Source organism: Tachysurus vachellii, chromosome 7 (assembly GCF_030014155.1).
Source record: "Tachysurus vachellii isolate PV-2020 chromosome 7, HZAU_Pvac_v1, whole genome shotgun sequence".
NCBI classification, from domain to species: Eukaryota; Metazoa; Chordata; class Actinopteri; order Siluriformes; family Bagridae; genus Tachysurus; species Tachysurus vachellii.
Window position 1 is genome coordinate 1,500,227 of NC_083466.1, and position 22,274 is coordinate 1,522,500.

At 44.6% G+C, this 22,274-nt stretch overlaps 2 protein-coding genes across 4 annotated transcripts in view; one reads left to right on the top strand and one right to left on the bottom strand.

Moving 5' to 3' along the window:
• Window positions 1-3,796: 3,796 nt before the first annotated feature.
• rnf32 (ring finger protein 32) lies at window positions 3,797-21,504 on the top strand. Of its 2 annotated transcripts, XM_060873782.1 has the most exons (9): window positions 3,797-3,904; window positions 4,616-4,802; window positions 5,246-5,394; window positions 6,520-6,552; window positions 8,509-8,633; window positions 8,747-8,855; window positions 9,942-10,115; window positions 10,879-11,104; window positions 21,372-21,504. In XM_060873782.1, exons 1-8 carry the CDS (start codon window positions 3,896-3,898, stop codon window positions 11,089-11,091), a joined length of 999 nt encoding a protein of 332 aa, XP_060729765.1. In that variant the 5' UTR covers window positions 3,797-3,895; the 3' UTR covers window positions 11,092-11,104; window positions 21,372-21,504. The 2 variants fall into 2 exon arrangements, with proteins under 2 accessions (XP_060729765.1, XP_060729764.1); XM_060873781.1 differs by lacking the exon at window positions 21,372-21,504 and having other exon boundaries at window positions 10,879-11,791.
• lmbr1 (limb development membrane protein 1) overlaps window positions 11,765-22,274 on the bottom strand; it is a 19,884-nt gene continuing 9,374 nt past the window's right edge. Inside the window, exons 10-17 of one of the 2 annotated variants that reach the window (XM_060873779.1) lie at window positions 19,793-19,873; window positions 19,596-19,672; window positions 19,388-19,465; window positions 15,788-15,861; window positions 15,592-15,682; window positions 15,360-15,426; window positions 14,797-14,958; window positions 11,765-13,734 (exon numbers count right to left, since the gene is read on the bottom strand). In XM_060873779.1, coding sequence (XP_060729762.1) covers window positions 13,649-13,734; window positions 14,797-14,958; window positions 15,360-15,426; window positions 15,592-15,682; window positions 15,788-15,861; window positions 19,388-19,465; window positions 19,596-19,672; window positions 19,793-19,873 — 716 coding nt within the window. In that variant the 3' untranslated portion in view covers window positions 11,765-13,648. The remainder of the gene's footprint in view (window positions 13,735-14,796; window positions 14,959-15,359; window positions 15,427-15,591; window positions 15,683-15,787; window positions 15,862-19,387; window positions 19,466-19,595; window positions 19,673-19,792; window positions 19,874-22,274) is intronic. The other variant, XM_060873780.1, reaches the window with a different exon arrangement.

Below are 22,274 nucleotides of genomic sequence, written 5' to 3' on the forward strand. Positions count from 1 at the left end.
ACAGGCAGAGAGACTGACAAGACAGTTAGTGACAGACAAAGAGAGAGACAGATAGAGAGAAACGGACAGAGAAAGAGACAAACAGTTAAAGAGACAGGCAGAGAGAAACAAATGCAGACCGATAAACAGACAAAGAGGCACACAAACAGAGAGATAAATAGGCAGACATAAATACAGACAGACATATAGAGAGATAGAAACAGACAGACAGACAGACAAATAATCAGGAAGGCAGATAGAGGATGATAGAAAGAGAGACACAGAGACAGATAGACACAGACCAACAGACAGATAGAGAGCTACACGTCTCTCTCACTTTCACTTTGTAACTCTATCTTTCACTGTCTCTCTGTGTATCTGTCTCTTTCTCGTGTCTCTCTTTTTCTTTCTTTTTCACTCTCAATCTCACTGTGTGTCTCTCTGTCCCTTTATGATAGATCTCTTTCGGTCTGTCATATCTCTCTCTCTTTGTCATGTCTCTATCTTTACTCTCTGTCCATAGAGATAGACAGATTCAGGTGGTAGACAGACAGATAGATCTGTTTTTCCCTTCGTCTCTCTTTCTGTCTATCTTACACTGTTACAGTGTGCATGAATTCAATGTGTGTCTCTCTCCTCCATTCTCCCCCCTGTCTGTCTGTCTGTCTCTCTCTCTCTCTCTCTCTCTCTTTCTCAAGCAGTGACCCTGAGCTCTGAATGGATTCTCTCTTTGTCGCTGTAATGGTCGATAATTGAGCAGAATCCATCACTGAGCTGAAAATAGGCCCTAAATGACCATAAATTGTAGCTCAGGAAGGTTTTTAGCACCCGCTGTGCCTGAACCCGGGCCGCGTCGCTCGCTCGTCCCTCCTGCTGATTCCTTTCATATAAACCTGATTAAAATTACAGCCTGTGCCTCACCGAGACACGACGGCTCACTCCTGAGTGATGCATCAGAGCTCGGCTCTGTCCTGAACGCCAGAATCACGGCTAGTTAGCGTTCGTACTCCATCGTGCGCTATTAAGACCACTATTTAATCGTTATTATCCGGTGATTATGGCGTCTAATCAGGGCACGAGTGTTAAACGCTCAAGATTGCTATTTTTATATCTTCTGCTAGCCTGGTGAATAAAGAAAAAAGGGGGGCGGGGCTATTCAAAACAGGTGGGATTTGAAGGTTCTGCGCTGCCATTCAATCAGTTCTGAGGAAATTATTCAAATATTAGCAACATTAACTATCTGACTATGAAGTGCGAACAAACTAAAAACATTGATATTTCCAGGCAAATTCAGTTCTAGTCCTTTTCTTCTAGTTTTCTGAAACGTTCTTAATGTAAACTCTGAGTCAAGATGGCGGCGTGTCAGATACTGAGATCTGGTAGTGACTTTTTTAAACCTTCTTTTTTTCTCGGCTTCCACTTTCTGAGTAAGAGACGACATGACGTAAGCAAGTCACATTTCTGCTGATGGTGATTCTGGAGGTTTTCTACTAATCTTTGATGTGACCAGAGCATAGCATACTGCAGTAACTTCCTCTAAGGGGTTTATATCTGGCTGGACATCGTGGTGGAACTCGCTGGGATCTGAACCCAGGCCAGGCTGTGATGTAATGCAGCACTTTAGCAGATGAAATAAAAACCTCAAGCCAACTGTGATTTGTATTTCATTTACTGACGGCTTTTGGACCACCAATACACACAAACACACCCACACACACACACACACACACACACCAACGCTTCACTCGGCCAGTTTTATACATCAGGGGATTAATGTCACTGTAGGAAACCGCTCATAAAATCCTATCAATAATCCCAACGATCTGCTCTTCATCAGATGATTAGGATTATAATTATTAATGAACCAAGAGGTTCCTCTCCTCAGACTCGTTCCATTATTCACAAAAAGCAGACAGACCACAATTACGCCTTTGTGCTTCACGTTAACGAAGACAAGTGTGAAACAAAAAAAGACGTCATTCTTATCCGTTTATAGCTGTGTTTAATTTTTTGCGAGAAAAAATAAGGTGAAACAAGAAAAGATTTCTGTATGGATTTATACATTATTTTAATTAATAAAAATATGATTTCATTTTATATATATTAGATTTTTCTTTATGTAATTATCATTTGAAAAAAATTATTTTAAAAAATAAAAAAAATTGTAATTAAAACTCACATATAACTAGTCATGTTATACCTTCGATATTAATATAATTTATTTATTTTACAAATTCCTTTCTCTTTTTTTTCCTTTAGCTTGTTCTTCCTGTGCACCTTAAGCTGCATTTGTAATAGATGAAAGATGCTGTATAAATAAAGTTGTTCTCATTGTTGTCGTCTTATAAACTGGGTAAACAGCAAGCATTCATTCAACATGTTCTTTTTATATTATAATAATAAAAAAAAAAAAAAAAACGACTTCATCCAAGAACGTTGCTTTTTACCTGCCGGCTTTGAACAGAGATAAATGGCCGGATTACTGGCCCCTTTTCAAGCAGCCGAGTTTGCAGAGGAGTTTCAGCTGTTTGCACGACAAGGCGACTTCTGCCTCTTCAAAAAAAAAAAAAAAACAGGTAGAGAGGCTCAGAAAGCCAAACAGAAAAGCTCTTTAAAACTGTATTTATGGACACGGTGAAGACAAAACGGCGTCTCTGTTGTAAAAGCGGAGAAGCGCTCCGATGACAGGGGGACTAAAGAAAAGCCATCTCTCTGTCTGTGCTGTTGCTTCTTCACAAAGTGATTCGTTCCTTAAAAACACAAAGCCAGAGGCTCAGAGAGATGAGAGAGAGACGGGAGAGACTCCGCCAAGAGACAGAGGAGAGATTGGAGAGATCCAGGAGCAAAAGGAGCATGAGACAGAGAAAGGAGGGGGAGAGAAGAGAGTGAGAGGGGGAGAGACTGGAGAGAGACTGGAGAGAGAAGAGAGTGAGAGGGGGAGTGACTGGAGAGAGTGGAGAGAGACTGGGGAGAGACGAGAGTGAGAGGGGGAGAGACTGGAGAGAGAAGAGAGTGAGAGGGGGAGAGAGGAGAGAGACTGGAGAGAAAAGAGAGTGAGAGGGAGGAGAGACTGGAGAGAGACTGGAGAGAGAAGAGAGTGAGAGAGAGGAGAGACTGGAGAGGGAGACTGGAGAGAGAAGAGAGTGAGAGAGAGGAGAGACTGGAGAGGGAGACTGGAGAGAGAAGAGAGTGAGAGAGAGAGAGGAGAGACTGGAGAGAGACTGGAGAGAGACTGGAGAGAGAAGAGAGTGGGAGGGGGGAGACTGGAGAGAGAAGAGAGTGAGAGGGGGAGAGAGGAGAGAGACTGGAGAGAAAAGAGAGTGAGAGGGAGGAGAGACTGGAGAGAGAAGAGAGTGAGAGGGGGAGAGACTAGAGGGAGACGAGAGTGAGAGGGGGAGAGACTGGAGAGAGACTGGAGAGAGACTGGGCAGAGAGACAGTGAGACAAAGCAGAAGACCAGTATGAGACAGACAGTAACAGAGATACAGGTGAAAGACATTAAAGAGACTGGAGAGAGAGACAGGTGAAGGAGATGAGAATAAAGATGGCAGATTATTATTATTATTATTATTATTATTATTATTATTATTATTATTATTATTATATTACAATAGTTTGGATTATTTTTAGTTATCAGAGAAGCTGCATTCCAAGCAAACACATTCGCTTTAATAAATGCATAAATAAATTAATCAGATCTAATTACATTATTTTCAAACTATAAAAGCTTCAATACAACAAAAGGCGGCTTTTTTTCTTCTTCTTCTTTTTCTTTTAATGAAAACTTAAAGTTTGTCACGAACGCTGCTCATGGCGACGCGCATGCGCGCTCGCGACACTCTAGCGCCAGCTGCCACGCTGTTGCTAGGCAACAGAGTAATCAGAGTAACCAGGGACACGGCTCTGTTTTGCGACAATGCTGAAGGTAGGAACATTGTTTTTTCTCCTCTAATTAAAAAAGAAATGCGGGTTTATGTCACATGACTGTAGTTTTTTTTACCGTCATTTAATTTTTCCGTTAGCTTGCAAAGTTTATTAACACTGACAAATGCTAATGAGCTTTTGTAACGCTTTATTAATCAGTTACTTCCGGTTAGGAACTGTTTATGTTTATGTTTTTTATTATTAAGTTAAAAATTAGTTCAATGGCGCGCGTTAAATGTGTGTTAAATGTGTTCACAGTGTTAAACACTACTGCATAATAATACTACTAATAATACACACTCACACTCTCTCTCACACACACACACACACACACACACTCTCTCACACACACTCACACACACTCACACTCTCACACACACACACTCTCTCTCTCTCACACTCACACTCTCACACACACACACTCTCACACACACACACACACATACACACACACTCTCTCTCTCACACACACACACACACACACTCACACTCTCACACACACACACACACACACACACACACACACTCTCTCTCTCACACTCACACTCTCACACACACTCACTCTCTCTCACACACACACACACACACACACACTCTCTCACACACACTCACACTCTCACACACACACACACACTCTCTCTCTCACACTCACACTCTCACACACACTCACTCTCTCACACACACACACACACACACACACACACTTATGCAGGGCCACGGTAACAGAGCTGACAGAAGGAAGCGGGCCGTGATGGCTGGAGCACTTCAGGATCACATCATCCGGAGCCTTCCATCATCACCTTCCACACGTCTCGCACACACACTCCATTATGGTGATGATGATGATGATGATGAGCAAGAGTTTGTGCTGGACTCACGTCAGCCACCGCTCACGCTCGGTACTCTGGGATAAACACACGCACAATTTTGTTTATATTTTTTGTCTTTCTGTCCATTCATTTCTCTGCCTTTCTACCTGCTGCCTGTCTTTCTTCCTTTCTCTATCCATCTATCTATCTTTCTCTTTCTCCTTCTACCTTTCTTCCATTTATCCGTTTGCTTTAAGTGCCTGTTAAGCTGTCTATCTGTCTGCTTTTCCACCTTTCTGTCTGTTATTTTTCTGCCTGTCTGATTGCTTGATCTGTTGCTATCCATCTGTCTGTCTGGTTCATCTGCCTTGTGTGCCTATCTGTCTATCTTTCTTTCTATGTGTTTGTCTGTTTCCCTTGTTGTTGCTCTGTCTGTCTGTCTGCCCTCCTATCTACCTTTCTGTCTCTCCACCTTTCTCTGTTCATCCATCTAGCTTTGTGTGTCTGTAATGTGTGTGTGTGTGTGTGTGTAGCTCAGAAGCTGGGATTAGTAGCAGCTCCCATGAGCAGCAGAAGGCTTAGTGAAGACGAGTGGATGGAGGTGAAATCTCGCTCTCTGCTGAACGGAGACTCCACGCATCCCTGCATCATCTGCACAGAGGAGTTCCGCCTCCAGCTGCAGGTACGAATTACCCACAATTCCCTTCTCCAGACAGGGCTCTGTAATGATTAAAAAACTTGCTCGCTCTTTTTTTTCAAGATAAAGATTAAAGAAATGTTTAAAGATATGAGTTGTTTGAGTTCACTAAAAAATATTGTTACTGAAGAAGCAAACATCCATGTAGGCCGCTCTCGGGGTCAAGACGCCGATCCACCCTGGAATGCTGGGAAAAGAAAGCCATACACGGCCACAAATCCAAGTTACCATAGACGCTTATGTAAATATTAGCTTGTATGTGTGTGTTTGACCCTGAGGCTTAGGGAAGGAGCACTGCATTCACTTCAAATCAATTAAAGCGCAGTAACAGCCTGGCTCTGAAAGAGAAGGAATTAAACCCAATCGGAGGTGAGTTATTTTACGGCGAGTTAATAAGCACTTCTCTTTATCAAAGTTAAATCTGTAATTGCACGTTTGCTTAATAGTAACTCCCACAGCCATAAATCAGCCCAGATATTAAACAAAAAAACCCAAACCCAAGCCGCTGACATGATGAGGGGTTTTCGTGAACCTGCGCTGTGCTACCTGTGAAGCTTCAGACAGGCAGCTTCGTGTCCAATCGGCATTTAATTCTAGATAAAAGTCTAAATTAGACAGCGGTAAGATTTCAAAGTGTGAGAGTAATCACCACTCTCAAGTTACACCAACTCCAAATCAGCTCTCACTGAAACATCACCCAGGATCATCAAAACGCCACAGGGACTGACCCTAAAGATGACGACAAGAAGGAAGGAAAGACAGACAGACGGGAAGAAGGAAAGGGAGCTAGAGAGCACAAACAGTAGGTCAAACAGGAAGGAAGGACAGTTAAAAGGATAGAAGGAAAGAGAGGATGAAGTAAAAAGAGACTTAGCAGAAAGATGGAAAGCAGGGGAAAATGAGAGGAGCCAGTAAGAAAAGGGAGAGAAAGAAAGGAGTCTTACAGATTCTCTCTTTGATTTTCTGAAATATCAGTGAGGCTTCAGCAGAAACCCTGTGAAGTTTGGGAGTTGTAATTACAATCATACACTTTATTTATGTGTTAGTGTGAGATTTAATACTGCAATAATCAGTAATATAAAATCACCGATCATCTTTATTTCCTGACAGGTTTTGCTTTCCTGTTCTCACGTCTTTCACAAAGTGAGTTCATCATCCAGCACACGCATCCAGCACACATCAAGCGCACATCCCTCATACATCCAGCACTCATCCCTCATACATCCAGCGCTCATCCCTCATACATCCAGCGCTCCTCCCTCATATATCCAGCACACATCCCTCATACATCCAGCACACCTCCCTCATACATCCAGCACACGCATCCAGCACACATCTAGCACACGCATCCAGCACACATCCAGCACACGCATCCAGCACACATCTAGCACACGCATCCAGCACACATCCAGCACACGCATCCAGCACACATCCAGCACACGCATCCAGCACACATTCAGCACACGCATCCAGCACACATCTAGCACACGCATCCAGCACGCATCCAGCACACGCATCCAGCACACGCATCCAGCACACACATCCAGCACGCATTCAGCACACATCCAGCACACGCATCCAGCACACGCATCTGGCACACGCATCCAGCACACATCCAGCACACGCATCCAGCACACATCAAGCGTGTTTGCAGCAAACATCAAGCATACATCCAGCACATATCCCTCATACATCCAGCACACATCAAGCGTACATCCAGCACACATCAAGTGTACATCCAGCACACATCCCTCATACATCCAGCACACATCAAGCGTACATCCAGCACACATCAAGCGTACATCCAGCACACATCAAGCGTACATCCAGCACACATCAAGCGTACATCCAGCACACATCAAGTGTACATCCAGCACACATCAAGCGTACATCCAGCACACATCCCTCATACATCCAGCACACATCAAGCGTACATCCAGCACACATCCCTCATACATCCAGCACACATCAAGCGTACATCCAGCACACATCCCTCATACATCCAGCACACATCAAGCGTACATCCAGCACACATCCCTCATACATCCAGCACACATCCCTCATACATCCAGCACACATCCCTCATACATCCAGCACACATCAAGCGTACATCCAGCACACATCAAGCGTACATCCAGCACACATCAAGTGTACATCCAGCACACATCCCTCATACATCCAGCACACATCCCTCATACATCCAGCACACATCCCTCATACATCCAGCACACATCCCTCATACATCCAGCACACATCAAGTGTACATCCAGCACACATCCCTCATACATCCAGCACACATCAAACGTACATCCAGCACACATCAAGTGTACATCCAGCACACATCCCTCATACATCCAGCACACATCAAGTGTACATCCAGCACACATCAAGTGTACATCCAGCACACATCCCTCATACATCCAGCACACATCCATCATACATCCAGCACACATCACTCGCACATTCAGAGCTCATTCAGTGCACAACTAGCACACATCCCTCATAGATCCAGGACACATTCTTCGTAGACCTAGTGCACATCCAGCACACATCCCTCATACATCTAGCATACATTCTTCATAGACCTAGTGAACATCCAGCACTCATCCAGTGCACATCCTGCATACATCCCTCATACATCTAGAACACATCCAATGCACATCCAGCACGCACCCCTCATACATCCAGCACGCACCCCTCATACATCCAGCACGCACCCCTCATACATCCAGCACGCACCCCTCATTAAACTAGCACACATCCAGCATGCATCCCTCATACATCCAGCACGCACCCCTCATTAAACTAGCACACATCCAGCATACATCCTGCATGCGTCCCTCATACAACTAGCTCACATCCAGCATACATCCAGCATGCACCCCTCATACATCCAGCACGCACCCCTCATACATCCAGCGTACATCCAGCGCACTTCCAACACTCTTCCATTGCATATCCAGCACACATCTAGTATACATCCAATACACATCCAGCACCTGCTCACGACTATATCCCTCTTCACACACATACATATATCTCTTTTCTCTTTCTTAGCGTGTTTAGGTGTGTTTGAGGACGTTTGTTGTACATTTTTAGGCATGTTTGAGGAAGTTGGAGCACTTTTCGGGAAGGAAGTGTTGTCCGCTGTGCAGGACGGAGCACTATGAGACCCGAGTGATACACGACGGAGCGAGACTCTACAGAGAGACGTGTGCGCTCAGGTATAATCACGTCTTTACATTTAAACCTGTGTGTGTGTGTGTGTGTGTTAGCTGAGATTGTAGATTTTTATTCCATTTGATTTTTCTATTAACTTCTTTATTCCTTCCTTTAGGATTCAGGCCTGGTGGCGTGGCTGCGTCACCCGAAAGTGGTACCGAGGCATAAGGAAAGTCGTAGCACCGAATGATCCACAATTACGACGCAGATTCTTTGAAGAGAAGGTAAACTAAGCAGCAGCAGTTCATCCCTGTAGATATTTACTTCTGTCTCACTTAAGTCACACACATAAAAACTGTTAATACAGTTACTAGTCGTTTGTCCCTTTACTTCACTAAAAAAGTACATCTGTGTTTAATTTAAAACAAGTAGCATTCATTAAAAATTATAGCATGAATTATTCATGAGTTTGAACCTACATTCATTTCTTTCTGTTTTGTTTTTTTTTATATACAATAATGAACAAAGCAGGAAGGTCTGTTTGTCTGCTTCATGATAGACATATCATTAATGCACATGAAGGACACACACACACACGCATACACACACACACAAATTTTTAAAATTTTTTAACAAATCTTATTGCGTTCGTAAGCTCGTTAGGGAGAATGTGTGTGTGTGTGTGTGTGTGTGAGAGAGTCAAACACACCGGACATTCCTGGGGGACACACAAAGCCGAGTGTGTGTTTACACGTCCACTCCAAAACATACTTTCTCTTCACAGAGTGTGTCCCAGGACACACAATTACACACACACACACACTTTTGTGTGTTTTGCCTGATGTTCATACAAACACTGCTGTTGTGTTAATGCCAAAAAGAATTCCTTCATCTTAAAGTGTTTCAGTATTGTGTGTGTGTGTGTGTGTGTGTTGGTATCGGGTGGGAGTGGGGGGTGACTTTAGCTCCTCCTCCGATCAATCAGTGATTAAGTCACTAAAATAAACAAAAGCCCTAAAATCCTGGCTTCGTCTGTTTGCTGCGTTTATTACAAATCACAACCACGTTTTAATCTCCGGTCGCCATGGTAACGCGTAAAAACTGTACAGCACTCTGCCTCTTCGTATCAGAGCTTAAAAACAGCAGGCCACTGTGTTTTTTTTCTGTCTCTAGTTATCTATTTATTTATTTATTTTTTTCCCGTTTTGTTGTTATTCTTTCTCTTCTCTCTTTCTGCTTCTTTCTGCCATTCCTTCCTTCTTTTTTCTTACCTTCTTTCTTCTTACATTCTATTAAGAATTTCTTTCTTTCTTTCTTGGTAGTAATATAGTGTGTGTGTGTGTGTGTGTGTGTGTGTGTTTTCCTGTCAGTTTCAGGAGATGACTGAGAGTGTGGTGCAGTCGTGCCGCAGCGACGTCGACTCGTTCCTACGTGACCTCGACCGCAGCGTCGCTCAGAGCCGAGACATCTTCCACCTGTTCGATCTTCTACACGGCAGCAGCAGAGCAGTGCAGGAGGAGGTGTGGATGAAGGTGCAGGAGAAGGTACAGATGGATGGATGTAAAGCACAGCTCTACTTTATCTTTATTGTCACACACAGGAAATACATTTTAAAACTAAAAACCTTCTGTCCTTTATTGAGAAATGTTCCATTTACCTTTCCGCTAGCATCGAAATCCAGCTTCCACCTCGTCTGAAGTTTATCCTTCACACATCCGAACATAAATTCACAAGTCTAGTGCGATCAAAGCGCCGCTCCTCAATAGCCCTAATCCCTCTGGTCCCTGTCGGTCCACGGCGTGTCCTCACCTGTCTCCACACTGCAGATGTCCCAGCGCAGTCTGAATGGAGCTCAGCTCGCTCGTAAATCAGCTCGCATTGTACACAGTGTTCACGACACAACACAGCACTAACCACATGCACACAACACACCCACGGGCCAGGAAATTAAACCAACAGCAGATTTGTCGCCGCTTTTGTCGTTCATTAGCCGCTGGTTTCAAAGAAAATAAAAGCAGGAAGTTTATATTTCGCAGTGTCTCCAAAAAAAAAAAAGAAAGAAAGGAAAAAAAAAACCTGTTTTATTTGCTTACCGAAAATGTCCTGAAACTTTTCTGTTCTGCAGCGGGATCATCGAGCTTGCTAACTGTGTAGTAAATAAGTAATAATCGTTTTATAAAAGGTTTATTCAGGTTAATAAGACATTCCAGAGATCTAACGATAAAGTAGTCATTTACGTGTTTACGTCGCAGTCGTAACCGGAGATGTGAGCGACATTAACAGGTTTGTCTTTGTGTGTTGTCACAGGCGGTCCAGCGGGACACTCGCGACTGTCCGATCTGTCTCACTCCTCTGAGAAGCGCACACTCGTGCACTCCGCCCGTCCTGCTTTCCTGCTCCCATCTGTTCCATCAGTCATGCCTCAGAGCATCTGAGCACTTCTGCCAGGAGGGCGGCGCCACCTGCCCACTCTGCCGCTGTCACTACATCTCACTTCCTGTTTATGACCTCGCCCAATAACATACCATATAAGGTATGACACTGACCACAAGCTAGCGAGTTAAATCGGGCTTATATATATAATCTGACTTTTTTCGGATAAATGGGTATTAAGTTTATATTGACGTTTAATTTAGCAGAATGAAGTCACACGATACAATCTGATTTACCAGAACAATTCATCAGACATCAGGTATTTGATTCATTAGAAGGGATCCGATCAGGTCAGCCAACGTGAATCAAATGGTTGTGATGAATCAATTACCAGTCTAATGATTTGTTCTATTGAATCAGACTAGTATTTGATTCACCAGGACTAGAATGAACTCTTTAGTAAATTAATCATTAGAACAAGTTATGATTCAGTTTGTATATTCGAATACCAGGGTGTTGTTTGTTTCTGGTGAATCGATGAAGCACTCAGTTTGTTCTAGTGAATCGATCACATCGATTCCGGTGAGTCAAATAAAAAAAATCAGCTCAAGTTGTAATAAGTCAACTGTAAAGTTTTGATGAGTCAAATAGCAGGCTGATTATTTGTAATGAATCAAATAGAAAATTCATCACACCGATTCTTTATAAATCAAAAAACCGATTCAACACATCGCCATATGATTCATTAACTCAAAGCGTCGTGCTGCTAAAGACAAAACGTTTACAGACAGTTTTCTCTCTATTAATAAAGGACAAAGGATTTGCATTGAAAAAGAACATTTTATTTCCAACACACTGACCTGAACGTGTGACGACAGACAAGAAAACAAAACACAAAAGCAATTTGGCTGCTTGTAATGAAATAAAAGATCGAACTGCTGTTTTCACAGTATAACATTCACACCTTCGATTCGTTCATTCATATCTGTGGTCCAGAGGATGTCGAGGAAAACAAACAAACAAACAAACAAACAAACAAAAAAGGCATTTGATAATCTGCATATTATACAATGACTTTGTACAAAAACATTTGCATACGTCGTACATATGCTTTACTTAACAAAAAAAAAAACAATTGTCCTTCAGACACACAGTACATTCAAATGTAAAACGTGACAAGACGGCTTATTTATTTATTTATTTATTTATGTACTGAGATTTAATAAATGACCTTTTGACATGTTGTAAATTCAGTGTCCCTCATGTGAGATCTGTTTAAGAAGCTCGAATCTCATTCGAACACCGTTTAAAACCCACGGATGTTTCATGTCATCACTGGCATTGTAAACTGGCCCTTTATCGTTCGTTTTAAGACGGTCACATGAGCGGTCACAGTGAATTTGTCTATTAAAAGGCGCCCGCAGACGCAGCCGTCCGACGTTCACGCTCGCCGGGGCACGTACCGACGATCACAGCCACGACACACACTTTACTACCTGATTCATTCCAGTAAATCATCAGAGTAGTAACCGGTTACTCAGCACCAGTAAACTCATCGTCAGCTCACTGGAATTACCGAGCCGAATCAATTAGTATGTTGTGACTCGGGTCATTTCATTCACCACAACCAATCGATACACCGGGACTTAATTCGCCAAAGTGAATCAACACTTGTTCTAACAACTCAAACAGTATCGTTGCGTTTATTCAGTTTGGACGAATCAAATACCGGTCTAACAATCGGTTCTAACGAATCGAATCCAAATATGACACTGTCACCAAATTGAATCATCACTTGTTGTAACGAATCAATTAGTAAAGAGGTTTTTTTTTTTTAATGGAGTATCGGTGTCACTTTGGTTCTTGTGAATCAGATCCCAGAGTGGTGATTCGTTCAAATGAATCAACACTTTGACTCATTAGAACAACAATAACGTGTTCTTTTGGTTTGGTTAAGCAAATAGCAGTGAGAACTGATTCACTAGAACAAATTCGGTGGATCTGGTAAACCCAGTGCCATGAATCGTGACAACCGACAACGTCAACGAATTAATATGTTCACGTAGGGACGAGTCACGTGGTATCATCGCTGTACTATTTGAGTGCTACTTGATTAAGCAATCACTCATCAGCCGTTGTTCAGCGACTTCTTATTTGACGCCACTGTTACACACACCCATGTTAGATATGTGTGTGTGCAATGTGTGTATCTAATGACGTCACACTCGATAGGGTCAGCAAGTGGCACACATCAGTACATGCCTCACACACACACACTCCGTGTCACAGCTATTAAAGCGTCTGTAAAATCCTCCCCTGTCTCATAAGGCATCAGAGGTGAATTTCTGGAAATCAACCGAAAACAAAAGTCGCTGTACAAAAGATTTACAATGACAAAAAAAAAGAATATATACAGACATAATTACAACACTTACATGATGATAATGCTTCCACTTTTACCCGAGCCCGCTTATTCACAGCGTGAAGAGGGAAACGGATTTAAAACTGCATTAAAATGAGCAAACTTTTAATGGTGTGTGTGTGTGTGTGGGTGGGTGTTGATGGAAAAGTGAAGGTAGGACCTTAAATAAAGTAGCTTAATGAAAGTCTGCAGTGTTAATGTCCTGCTGCAGGGAACAAAGCTGTCTGATGGGATTGTGTGTGTGTGTGTGTGTGTGTGTGTGTGTGTGTGTGTGTGAGAAGTTCAGAGGGTCTTCTGATGGCCGTTAGCTGCTAGTTTACTCGACTCGGGTTCTGTGGGACTGGTGGAAAGATTCAGTTTATCCAGACCTAAAAAATGAAGGAGAGTCACACACACGACAGGTAGAAACACACACACACACGACAGGTAGAAAACTAAAGTGTTTAGAACTGGTGGATTAAAACCAGCTGTTGGTTGGATGGTGCATAGTTGTGTTGAGGTGTGTGTGTAGGTGTGTTTGTGGTTGATGTAGTGGCTGTGGGGGCCCTGGTGTGCGTGTGTGTGTATTGGTGGTAAAGTTTGGGGTTGTGTGTGTGTGTGTGTTGATGGTTGTGGTGTGTGTGTGTGTATTGATGGTAAAGGTTTGAGTTGTGTGTGTGTGTGTGTGTATTGATGGTAAAGGTTCGGGTGGTGCGTGTGTGTGTGTGTGTATTGATGGTTGTGGTGGGTGTGTGTGTATTGATGGTAAAGGTTGGTGTGTGTGTGTGTGTGTCTGTGTGTGTGTATTGATAGTTGTGGTGGGTGTGTGTGTATTGATGGTAAAGGTTGGGGTGTGTGTATTGATGGTTGTGGTGGGTGTGTGTGTGTGTGTATTGATGGTAAAGGTTGGTGTGTGTGTGTGTGTGTGTGTGTGTCTGTGTGTGTGTATTGATAGTTGTGGTGGGGGTGTGTGTGTGTGTATTGATGGTTGTGGTGTGTGTGTATTGATGGTAAAGGTTGGTGTGTGTGTATTGATGGTTGTGGTGTGTGTGTGTATTGATGGTTGTGGTGTGTGTGTGTATTGATGGTAAATGTTTGAGTTGTGTGTATGTATTGATGGTTGAAGGGTGTAGATCGGGGTAGTTGGAGGTGTTCTAAAGGTGTGTGTGTACTGATGGTAAAGGTTGGGGTTGTGTGTGTGTGTGTATTGATGGTAAAGGTTGGGGTTGTGTGTATTGATGATTGTGTATTGATGGTTTTGTGTGTGTGTGTGTGTATTGATGGTTTTTTGTGTGTATGTGTGTGTGTGTGTGTGTGTGTATTGATGGTTTTTTGTGTGTATGTGTGTGTGTGTATTGATGGTAAAGGTTGGGGTTGTGTGTATTGATGATTGTGTGTGTGTGTGTATTGATGGTTGTGTGTGTTTGTGTGTGTGTGTGTGTGTGTGTTACCGAGTGCTTTGAGCAGCTCTTCTCGGACAGCGGAGGTGAACTTGGTGATTAAACACAGTGTGGTCACCACAGCAAACAGCAGGTTATATGACAATACGATGTAGAAATTCCCCAACCAGTTAAACCGACCGAAATCCCCCAACAAGTCGAACCTCGTTATTCCTGACACACACACACACACACACACACACACACACACACACACACACACACACACACACACACACAGAGAGATGGGACATAATCACCAGCACATTATTAAACATCTTTGAGACAGTAGTGTGTATCCACAGAGTCTGCAGTTTACCTTTCCCACATTTTTAAAGACACACACAGCTGTGTGTGTGTGTGTGTGTGTGTGTGTGTGTGTGTGATGGAATTCTGATTCATGCGGTTGCATCTTTTCTTTCTTCTTTTCTATGCTGAGATTTTTTTTTCACTGAGTCACACCTATTTGAACAGCTGTGGCGGTAGCTTAGCATATTGTTTATTGTTGCTATCGTCACACTTGCTAACCTGTCACACACACACATACACACACACACACACACACAGCCTCTTACCGAGCGTTCGGGACATGACGGGGAGAGCCGAGCTCAAGACCAGGATGGACACGCAGCAGCCGATGATCTGGAACAACGAGTAAAGTGAACTGTGTAAAACTGCACCATGGATTTTCCACATCATCAATGTGCAAAGTAGAAAAAGATGAACATTGTATTTAATGAATAAAATGTTGTGGTATAAGAAGGAAGACAACCGTGTGTGTATGTGTGTGTGTGTGTGTGTGTGTACTGTGGTCATTGTGGTGTCATCCTTCCTGGGTGTGAGTCCCTGAAAGATACGAAGGCTGTAGAACCCAACAACAGAGGAGACCATTAGGTAACTGCAGCACAGTTAAGGTCAAAAACACACACACACACACACACCACACACACTCATCAACACACACACACACACACACACATTCATCGTTAACAGTGTTGGATACATCATGAGGACGATTTCAACCACAGCCTGAACGACACCAAACGTAGAGAGAGATGCGTTCCCGATCTCAGGATCCTGCAGAGAGAGAGTGAGAGAGAGAAAGAGTGTGTGAGAGAGAGTGTGTAGGGATGTTTGACCTTTGACCTCTTGCTCTCTACATGTCTAACAGCTCTCTGATCGCTCTAATCCACCACACACTTTCTCTTAGGATCCTCCGTTAGAACAGAGAAACATCAAAGCACACACTGTGTCTCACCTGAAGGAATGTTCCCCACACACACACACACACACACACACACACACACACACACAGGTGGTTTGCAGTGCACAGTATGATGTTACATGCCATAAGTGACATCACCAAAGAAGTACATTACCGCTACGACCGGGTCACATGACCTCATCGCCATAGCAACACACACCACGCGCACGACGATCCCACTGCGTCCCTCTTTATCAATTCTCCCATCTACACATTCATCCTACCGTTTATCAACCTGTTCATCAAAAGCCTCCATCCATTAAATGAAACCCCATGAAACCATCAGTCCATATTTCCAAACATCAGCTCATCCATCCATCCGGCCATGTATTGATTCCTGTCATCCGCCGAACCATTTATCAGTCAATCCGTCCATCCGTCCCTCCGTTCAGATAGACGTTCCGTCGGTGTGAAGTGAAAGTGCAATTAATAAGCGGTTCCACGTTATATGCTACAGAAAATCAACAGAACAACAGTGAGTCAGTCAGTGAGTCAGTCAGTCAGTGAGTCAGTCAATGAGTCACTCAGTCAGTGAGTGAGTCAGTCAGTCAGTGAGTCAGTCAGTCAGTCAGTGAGTGAGTCAGTCAGTCAGTCAGTCAGTGAGCCAGTCAGTCAGTCAGTGAGCAAGTCAGTCAGTCAGTGAGCAAGTCAGTCAGTCAGTCAGTGAGTGAGTCAGTCAGTCAGTGAGCAAGTCAGTCAGTGAGTCAGTCAGTCAGTGAGTCAGTCAATGAGTCAGTCAGTCAGTGAGTCAGTCAGTCAGTCAGTGAGTGAGTCAGTCAGTCAGTCAGTCAGTGAGCAAGTCAGTCAGTCAGTCAGTGAGTGAATCAGTCAGTCAGTCAGTGAGTGAATCAGTCAGTGAGCGAGTCAGTCAGTCAGTGAGCGAGTCAGTCAGTGAGCGAGTCAGTCAGTCAGTGAGCGAGTCAGTCAGTGAGCCAGTCAGTCAGTCAGTGAGCCAGTCAGTGAGCAAGTCAGTCAGTGAGTGAGTCAGTCAGTCAGTCAGTCAGTCAGTGAGCAAGTCAGTCAGTGAGCCAGTCAGTCAGTCAGTGAGCAAGTCAGTCAGTCAGTCAGTGAGTGAGTCAGTCAGTCAGTCAGTGAGTGAGTCAGTCAGTCAGTCAGTGAGTGAATCAGTCAGTGAGCGAGTCAGTCAGTCAGTGAGCGAGTCAGTCAGTCAGTCAGCGAGTCAGTCAGTGAGAGAGTCAGTCAGTCAGTGAGAGAGTCAGTCAGTCAGTCAGTGAGCGAGTCAGTCAGCGAGCGAGTCAGTCAGTCAGTGAGCGAGTCAGTCAGTCAGTGAGCGAGTCAGTCAGTGAGCGAGTCAGTCAGTGAGCCAGTCAGTCAGTGAGCCAGTCAGTGAGCAAGTCAGTCAGTGAGTCAGTCAGTCAGTCAGTCAGTGAGCAAGTCAGTCAGTGAGCCAGTCAGTCAGTCAGTGAGCCAGTCAGTCAGTTAGTGAGCAAGTCAGTCAGTGAGTGAGTCAGTCAGTCAGTCAGTGAGTGAATCAGTCAGTGAGCGAGTCAGTCAGTCAGTGAGCGAGTCAGTCAGTCAGTGAGCGAGTCAGTCAGTGAGAGAGTCAGTCAGTCAGTGAGCGAGTCAGTCAGCGAGCGAGTCAGTCAGTCAGTCAGTGAGCAAGTCAGTCAGTCAATCAGTGAGTCAGTCAGTGAGTCAGTCAGTCAGCAAGTCAGTCAGTCAGTGAGAGAGTCAGTCAGTCAGTGAGCGAATCAGTCAGTGAGCCAGGCAGTCAGTCAGTCAGTGAGCAAGTCAGTCAGTCAGTCAGTGAGCGAGTCAGTCAGTCAGCAAGTCAGTCAGTGAGTCAGTCAGTCAGTGATGGGTTGCGTCCCAAATGAATGTCCCCACATACATGACAGGACAGGTTTGTGCAGAAAGTGCACGCACTTCATCCCTTTTACACAGGAGCGTGATGTAGAACACAGCTAGAGAGATTACGCCGTGTTATTTCAAGGCATCTGCACGCTTCCTGGTTTGAGTTTATTCAGCACATTCTGTGTTGCACATTACGGCTTATTCCCCTTCCTTTTTTTCTTTATCCCCCCTCCATCTTGTTTGAACACCTGTTTACACATCGAGAGCGATTGGTGATTTGGAGGGAAAAAAAAAAAAACAGCAGCTGGTTTCTGTTCTCTCCTGTTGTGTGGCTAATCTGTTTGATTTGTTCATAAAGCCGTTCAAACATAACATCCTTCACGTCCCGTAACGTGAAGCCGAACGTGTCCGTACTCTCCTCTCGGGTCGCCTCGGGACTCGCGGGATCACCGTTAGCTTGCTCGCTTAGTTCCCAAGCCTGTCTGTGCAAACCTTCTGACACGAAGGTCACACGCTCGACAGACTGCGGTGGCGAAGTGTAGCTGTAAGTCTGTGTCAAGTTCAGGCTGACTGGGTTTCCTGCAGAATCGGTTACTATGGAAACGATATCGTGGTATTACTTGGGTGGTAACGTGAGCCTGTACTACTGGGAAATGAATCCACACCTCTGGACCAATCGGAATCCGGAATTCAACGAGTATAAATTCAAACAGTAGCTAAACGAAGCTTAGATACACTAGCATAGCTCTCTAAGCCAATCAGCAACCAGGAATTTACACAAAGTAACCAGGAGAAAGCGTTTGAGGCGGCGGAGCAGAGCGGAGCAGCAGCGTGTGATGTGAAGCGGAGCGTGGCGTCCATCCAGCTCAGCAAACACACAAAGCCGTTTCCAATTTCAACACGGCGCGGCACGTCGTGCCAGGACAGAGATCTCGGTGCTAATCAAAACGTTAAAACTCCGCAGCACAAACATGCAGTGAGCGAAACACAATCTGTACCAGGGTGGGGAAAACACACACACACACACACACACACACACACGTGTATGTTAGATGGCCTGGGTATTTTTTTGACATCATCAGATTTAGGTAGCTACCTGTAGAAACGTGTTTAAAATGCAAATCAGAGGTGCTTCTGAGCCCCAGTGGAGTAAAGCTCGATCCTGATTGGCTGCAACGTCGCGTCTCACAGCCAATCAGTGCACGTTCATAGATATTTCAGTGACAGGGAGATGACGGCCATTACAGCAGACTCGCGGTGTGAACAAGTTCCATTAGGTAAGCTCACACACACACACACACACACACAGCAGGTGAGGGGTCTGTGTGTGTGTGTGTGTGTGTGTGTGTGTGTCTCGCCTCATCATGTCTGAGCGACTCTGAATGCTACACGATATCAAACACTCGAGCCGACAGATACCCATCTGATTCACCCTCCGCTCGCCATCACACCTGAGCATATCTGGAATTCTATTCACACTGCTCTGTGTGTGTGTGTGTGTGTGTGTGTGTGTGTGTGTGTTACCGTTGATCCTTTCGGTAACGCAGTTTCATCCACCAGCAGGTACAAAATGTTCAGAGCAACCAGAAACACAGAGATGGCCTACAAATAAAAACATTCATACACAAACATGTGATCTTTAAAGTAATAAACAAATCCAGGCTCATGTATGATAATAAAACAGGAGCGGTGTGTGTGTGTGTGTGTGTGTGTGTGTGTGTGTGTGTGTTACCGTGCCAGCGAGTAGTATCAACATGACAATGGGGTAGAGAAGGTTCTTCTCCCAAACTGATGCTTTCTTCCTCCTCTCTAACACACACACACACACACAAGTAAAATATACACACTTTACATCAGTCAACATTAGTCTTTAGTGTGACTGAAAGTATTGGCCCCCCGTCACTGCACTGTAAGGGAACGGTCTCTTACCCAGCTTGTGTCTCTGCGAGCGGACGTTCTCCAGCTCTTTGTGAAGGTTCTGGGAGGCGGTGAGTAAGAGAGGCACTGAACCTGACAGGACGAGAACAGAGAACACAAACCCAGTCGTAGGTTAATAGGAAGCGCGTACATTCGATTCAGACGGCGACACAGTGACACAGCTGGAGCTCTGCACTCGTGTTTATAGAGAGAGAAGGTGAAAGGAAAAGAAGGAAAACGTCAGGAAAGACGAAGTGGAAGAGGAAACACTTCCTCCTGATCCACAGACCATACCATTTCAATCCTATTCTTTAATGACACTGTTTGTCTCTCTGTTCATCCATCTGGGCATCAGTCACGCCTATCTGTCTCTCTCGCTCCGGCTCACTGTCCTTCTGGTTCTAGCTCTCTATCATTTCTTCTCTCTCTCTCTCTCTCTCTCTCGGAGTGTGTGAGGAAGCGAGACAGGGCGTGTTGTTCTAATCATCTTAATAATCACATTTTGATCAAAGCGATTGGGGAAGGATGACAGATCGACGTTTTATTGCATGCCAGTAACGCTGTAACACAAACTAATTGCTGTGTCTGAGAAAGTGTGTATGAGTGTGTGATTGTGTGTGTGTGTGTGTGAGTGTGTGTGTGTCCCCTGAGGCAGTCCTTGGCTTTTGCGGAATGACAGAAATGAGGTAGGATTTTAAAAATAATAATAGCAGCTAAATAAGACTGCGGTTTTCCTGGGGAACCCCTCAGACACATCCCCCTCAGGCGCACACACACGCACACACACACACACACACACACGTTGCTCTTGTTTTCCTTTCATACTTCAGGGTATTTTTAAAAGCCAGTCTGAGCAAATTTAAACCATTAACAGCAAACGCTTCCTAACGACCTAATAATAGCACAATTAGCTAACTTTGCTAGCTGGCTAACTAACCGCTAATACGCTAGCTCAGGCTTTGGGTCGAGTATCTGACGCTCATCGTAAACAGACATTTTCTCCTTTAAGTCGTGGTGCACGTTGTTTGAGAAATGCTTCAGAAAACTGAGTCGGGCCGACAAACAAAACAAACGTGTAGCCAATGAGCATAAAGGGGCGTGTCTTGTCAATATGCGGCGGAGAGAGTGTTCAGTGTCTGACATTAGCAGAAAGAGATTGATACACTGACATGGCGGAGACCTGCCGTTACCTCTGTAACTTTTGAAATCTTGGTGATTTCAAATGTCAACATTGCCTTTCGAACATCGTGCACCGCACCTTTAACACACTCGGACATAGACAAGTGAACTTTTCTGTACGTTCCGTCACCATGACGTCCGTGCCTTGGTTCGTTACAGACGTTAGCCGGCTAGCCGGGTCCTTAGTATGACGGTTCTGTAGCGGTTGTTTTTTTTTTGTTGGTTCTGTTTGCAGTTGCTACACCATCCTGGAGTAATCGTCATGTCTTGTGCTAGTGACGTGACAATCTGGGCTCATACTTAAGCCCCGCCCCCCCAAATCTGTGTTTAATCTTTTACTCGTTCAAGAGGAAAGTTAGCGTTCTATGCGGAGGGCACACTCGTTTTCACTCTGTGTGTGTGTGTGTTGCAGAAAAGATGACATCGGCGCTCCCGCATTACATCAGCTTGGATTATGCAAAGCGGGGAGACGTTGCAAGGTCACTGCGCATCTGGACAACGAAGAAATGCAGGAAATGATCCAAGAGCAAGGACACACACACACACACACAGTGTTTAAAACAGGACTGGGAACTGTACAGAGAAATTTTTATGATGATTAGCTGTAGAATGAAGGTGGCTGTAATTTGAGCTTTTTGTGGAAATCTCAGTATTTTGCAACCGTCCTTCAAAGGCGGTCCCACAGCTTCACGGCATCGCTGCCACATTATGAGCGCAGCATCAGGTGACAGGAAAGTGATCTGACAAAATCGAGTCCAATCAAGCCTCATCTGACCCCCGCAACCAGTCTGACATGCCAGTAAACCAGTCTGAAGTAAACCCGTTTCCCACATTAGTCCTCGCAGTGACCCCTGACCCTGGACCCTTTAATCGGTCCGAATAAATCCTTCCTTCTATCGGACGTCCGTCTGTGAGCTGTTGTGCTTGCGGGTCTCTCGGGCAGACGGACAGACAAGCGAATGAATAAACACGGTCCTAAACCTGTGATTTCTGAGCTGTCGCTCACCTCAAACCCCACCCCTTTGTGCCTCAGTAAACCTTTTACTGCCCTGTGAGCACTTGCTGCTGATGAGGACGGTGTGTGTGTGTGGGGTAGCGCTGGTGCTGGCGGTAGTGGGGGAGGTTAACGGGGTTGTATTTCGCCTTTACTGAAGGAAAATAAAGGAGCGAATAGTTAACACATAATAGAGAGCGAGACGAAGGGGGCGGGGCGGTGGGGGGGGGGGGGGGTCTTCCCGTGTGGTGATTAGGACATTGTGGTGGTGTTCACTTTGCAATTCCACTCAAGGATTTCAGACGTTTGTTTCAGAAGCCG

Bases quoted from the DNA above. Each gene is read 5' to 3' on its own strand.
- rnf32 (XM_060873782.1), top strand. The intron at 8,856-9,941 runs GTAAACTAAGCA...TTTTCCTGTCAG, and splicing joins GCAGATTCTTTGAAGAGAAG to TTTCAGGAGATGACTGAGAG. The intron at 10,116-10,878 runs GTACAGATGGAT...GTGTTGTCACAG, and splicing joins GGATGAAGGTGCAGGAGAAG to GCGGTCCAGCGGGACACTCG.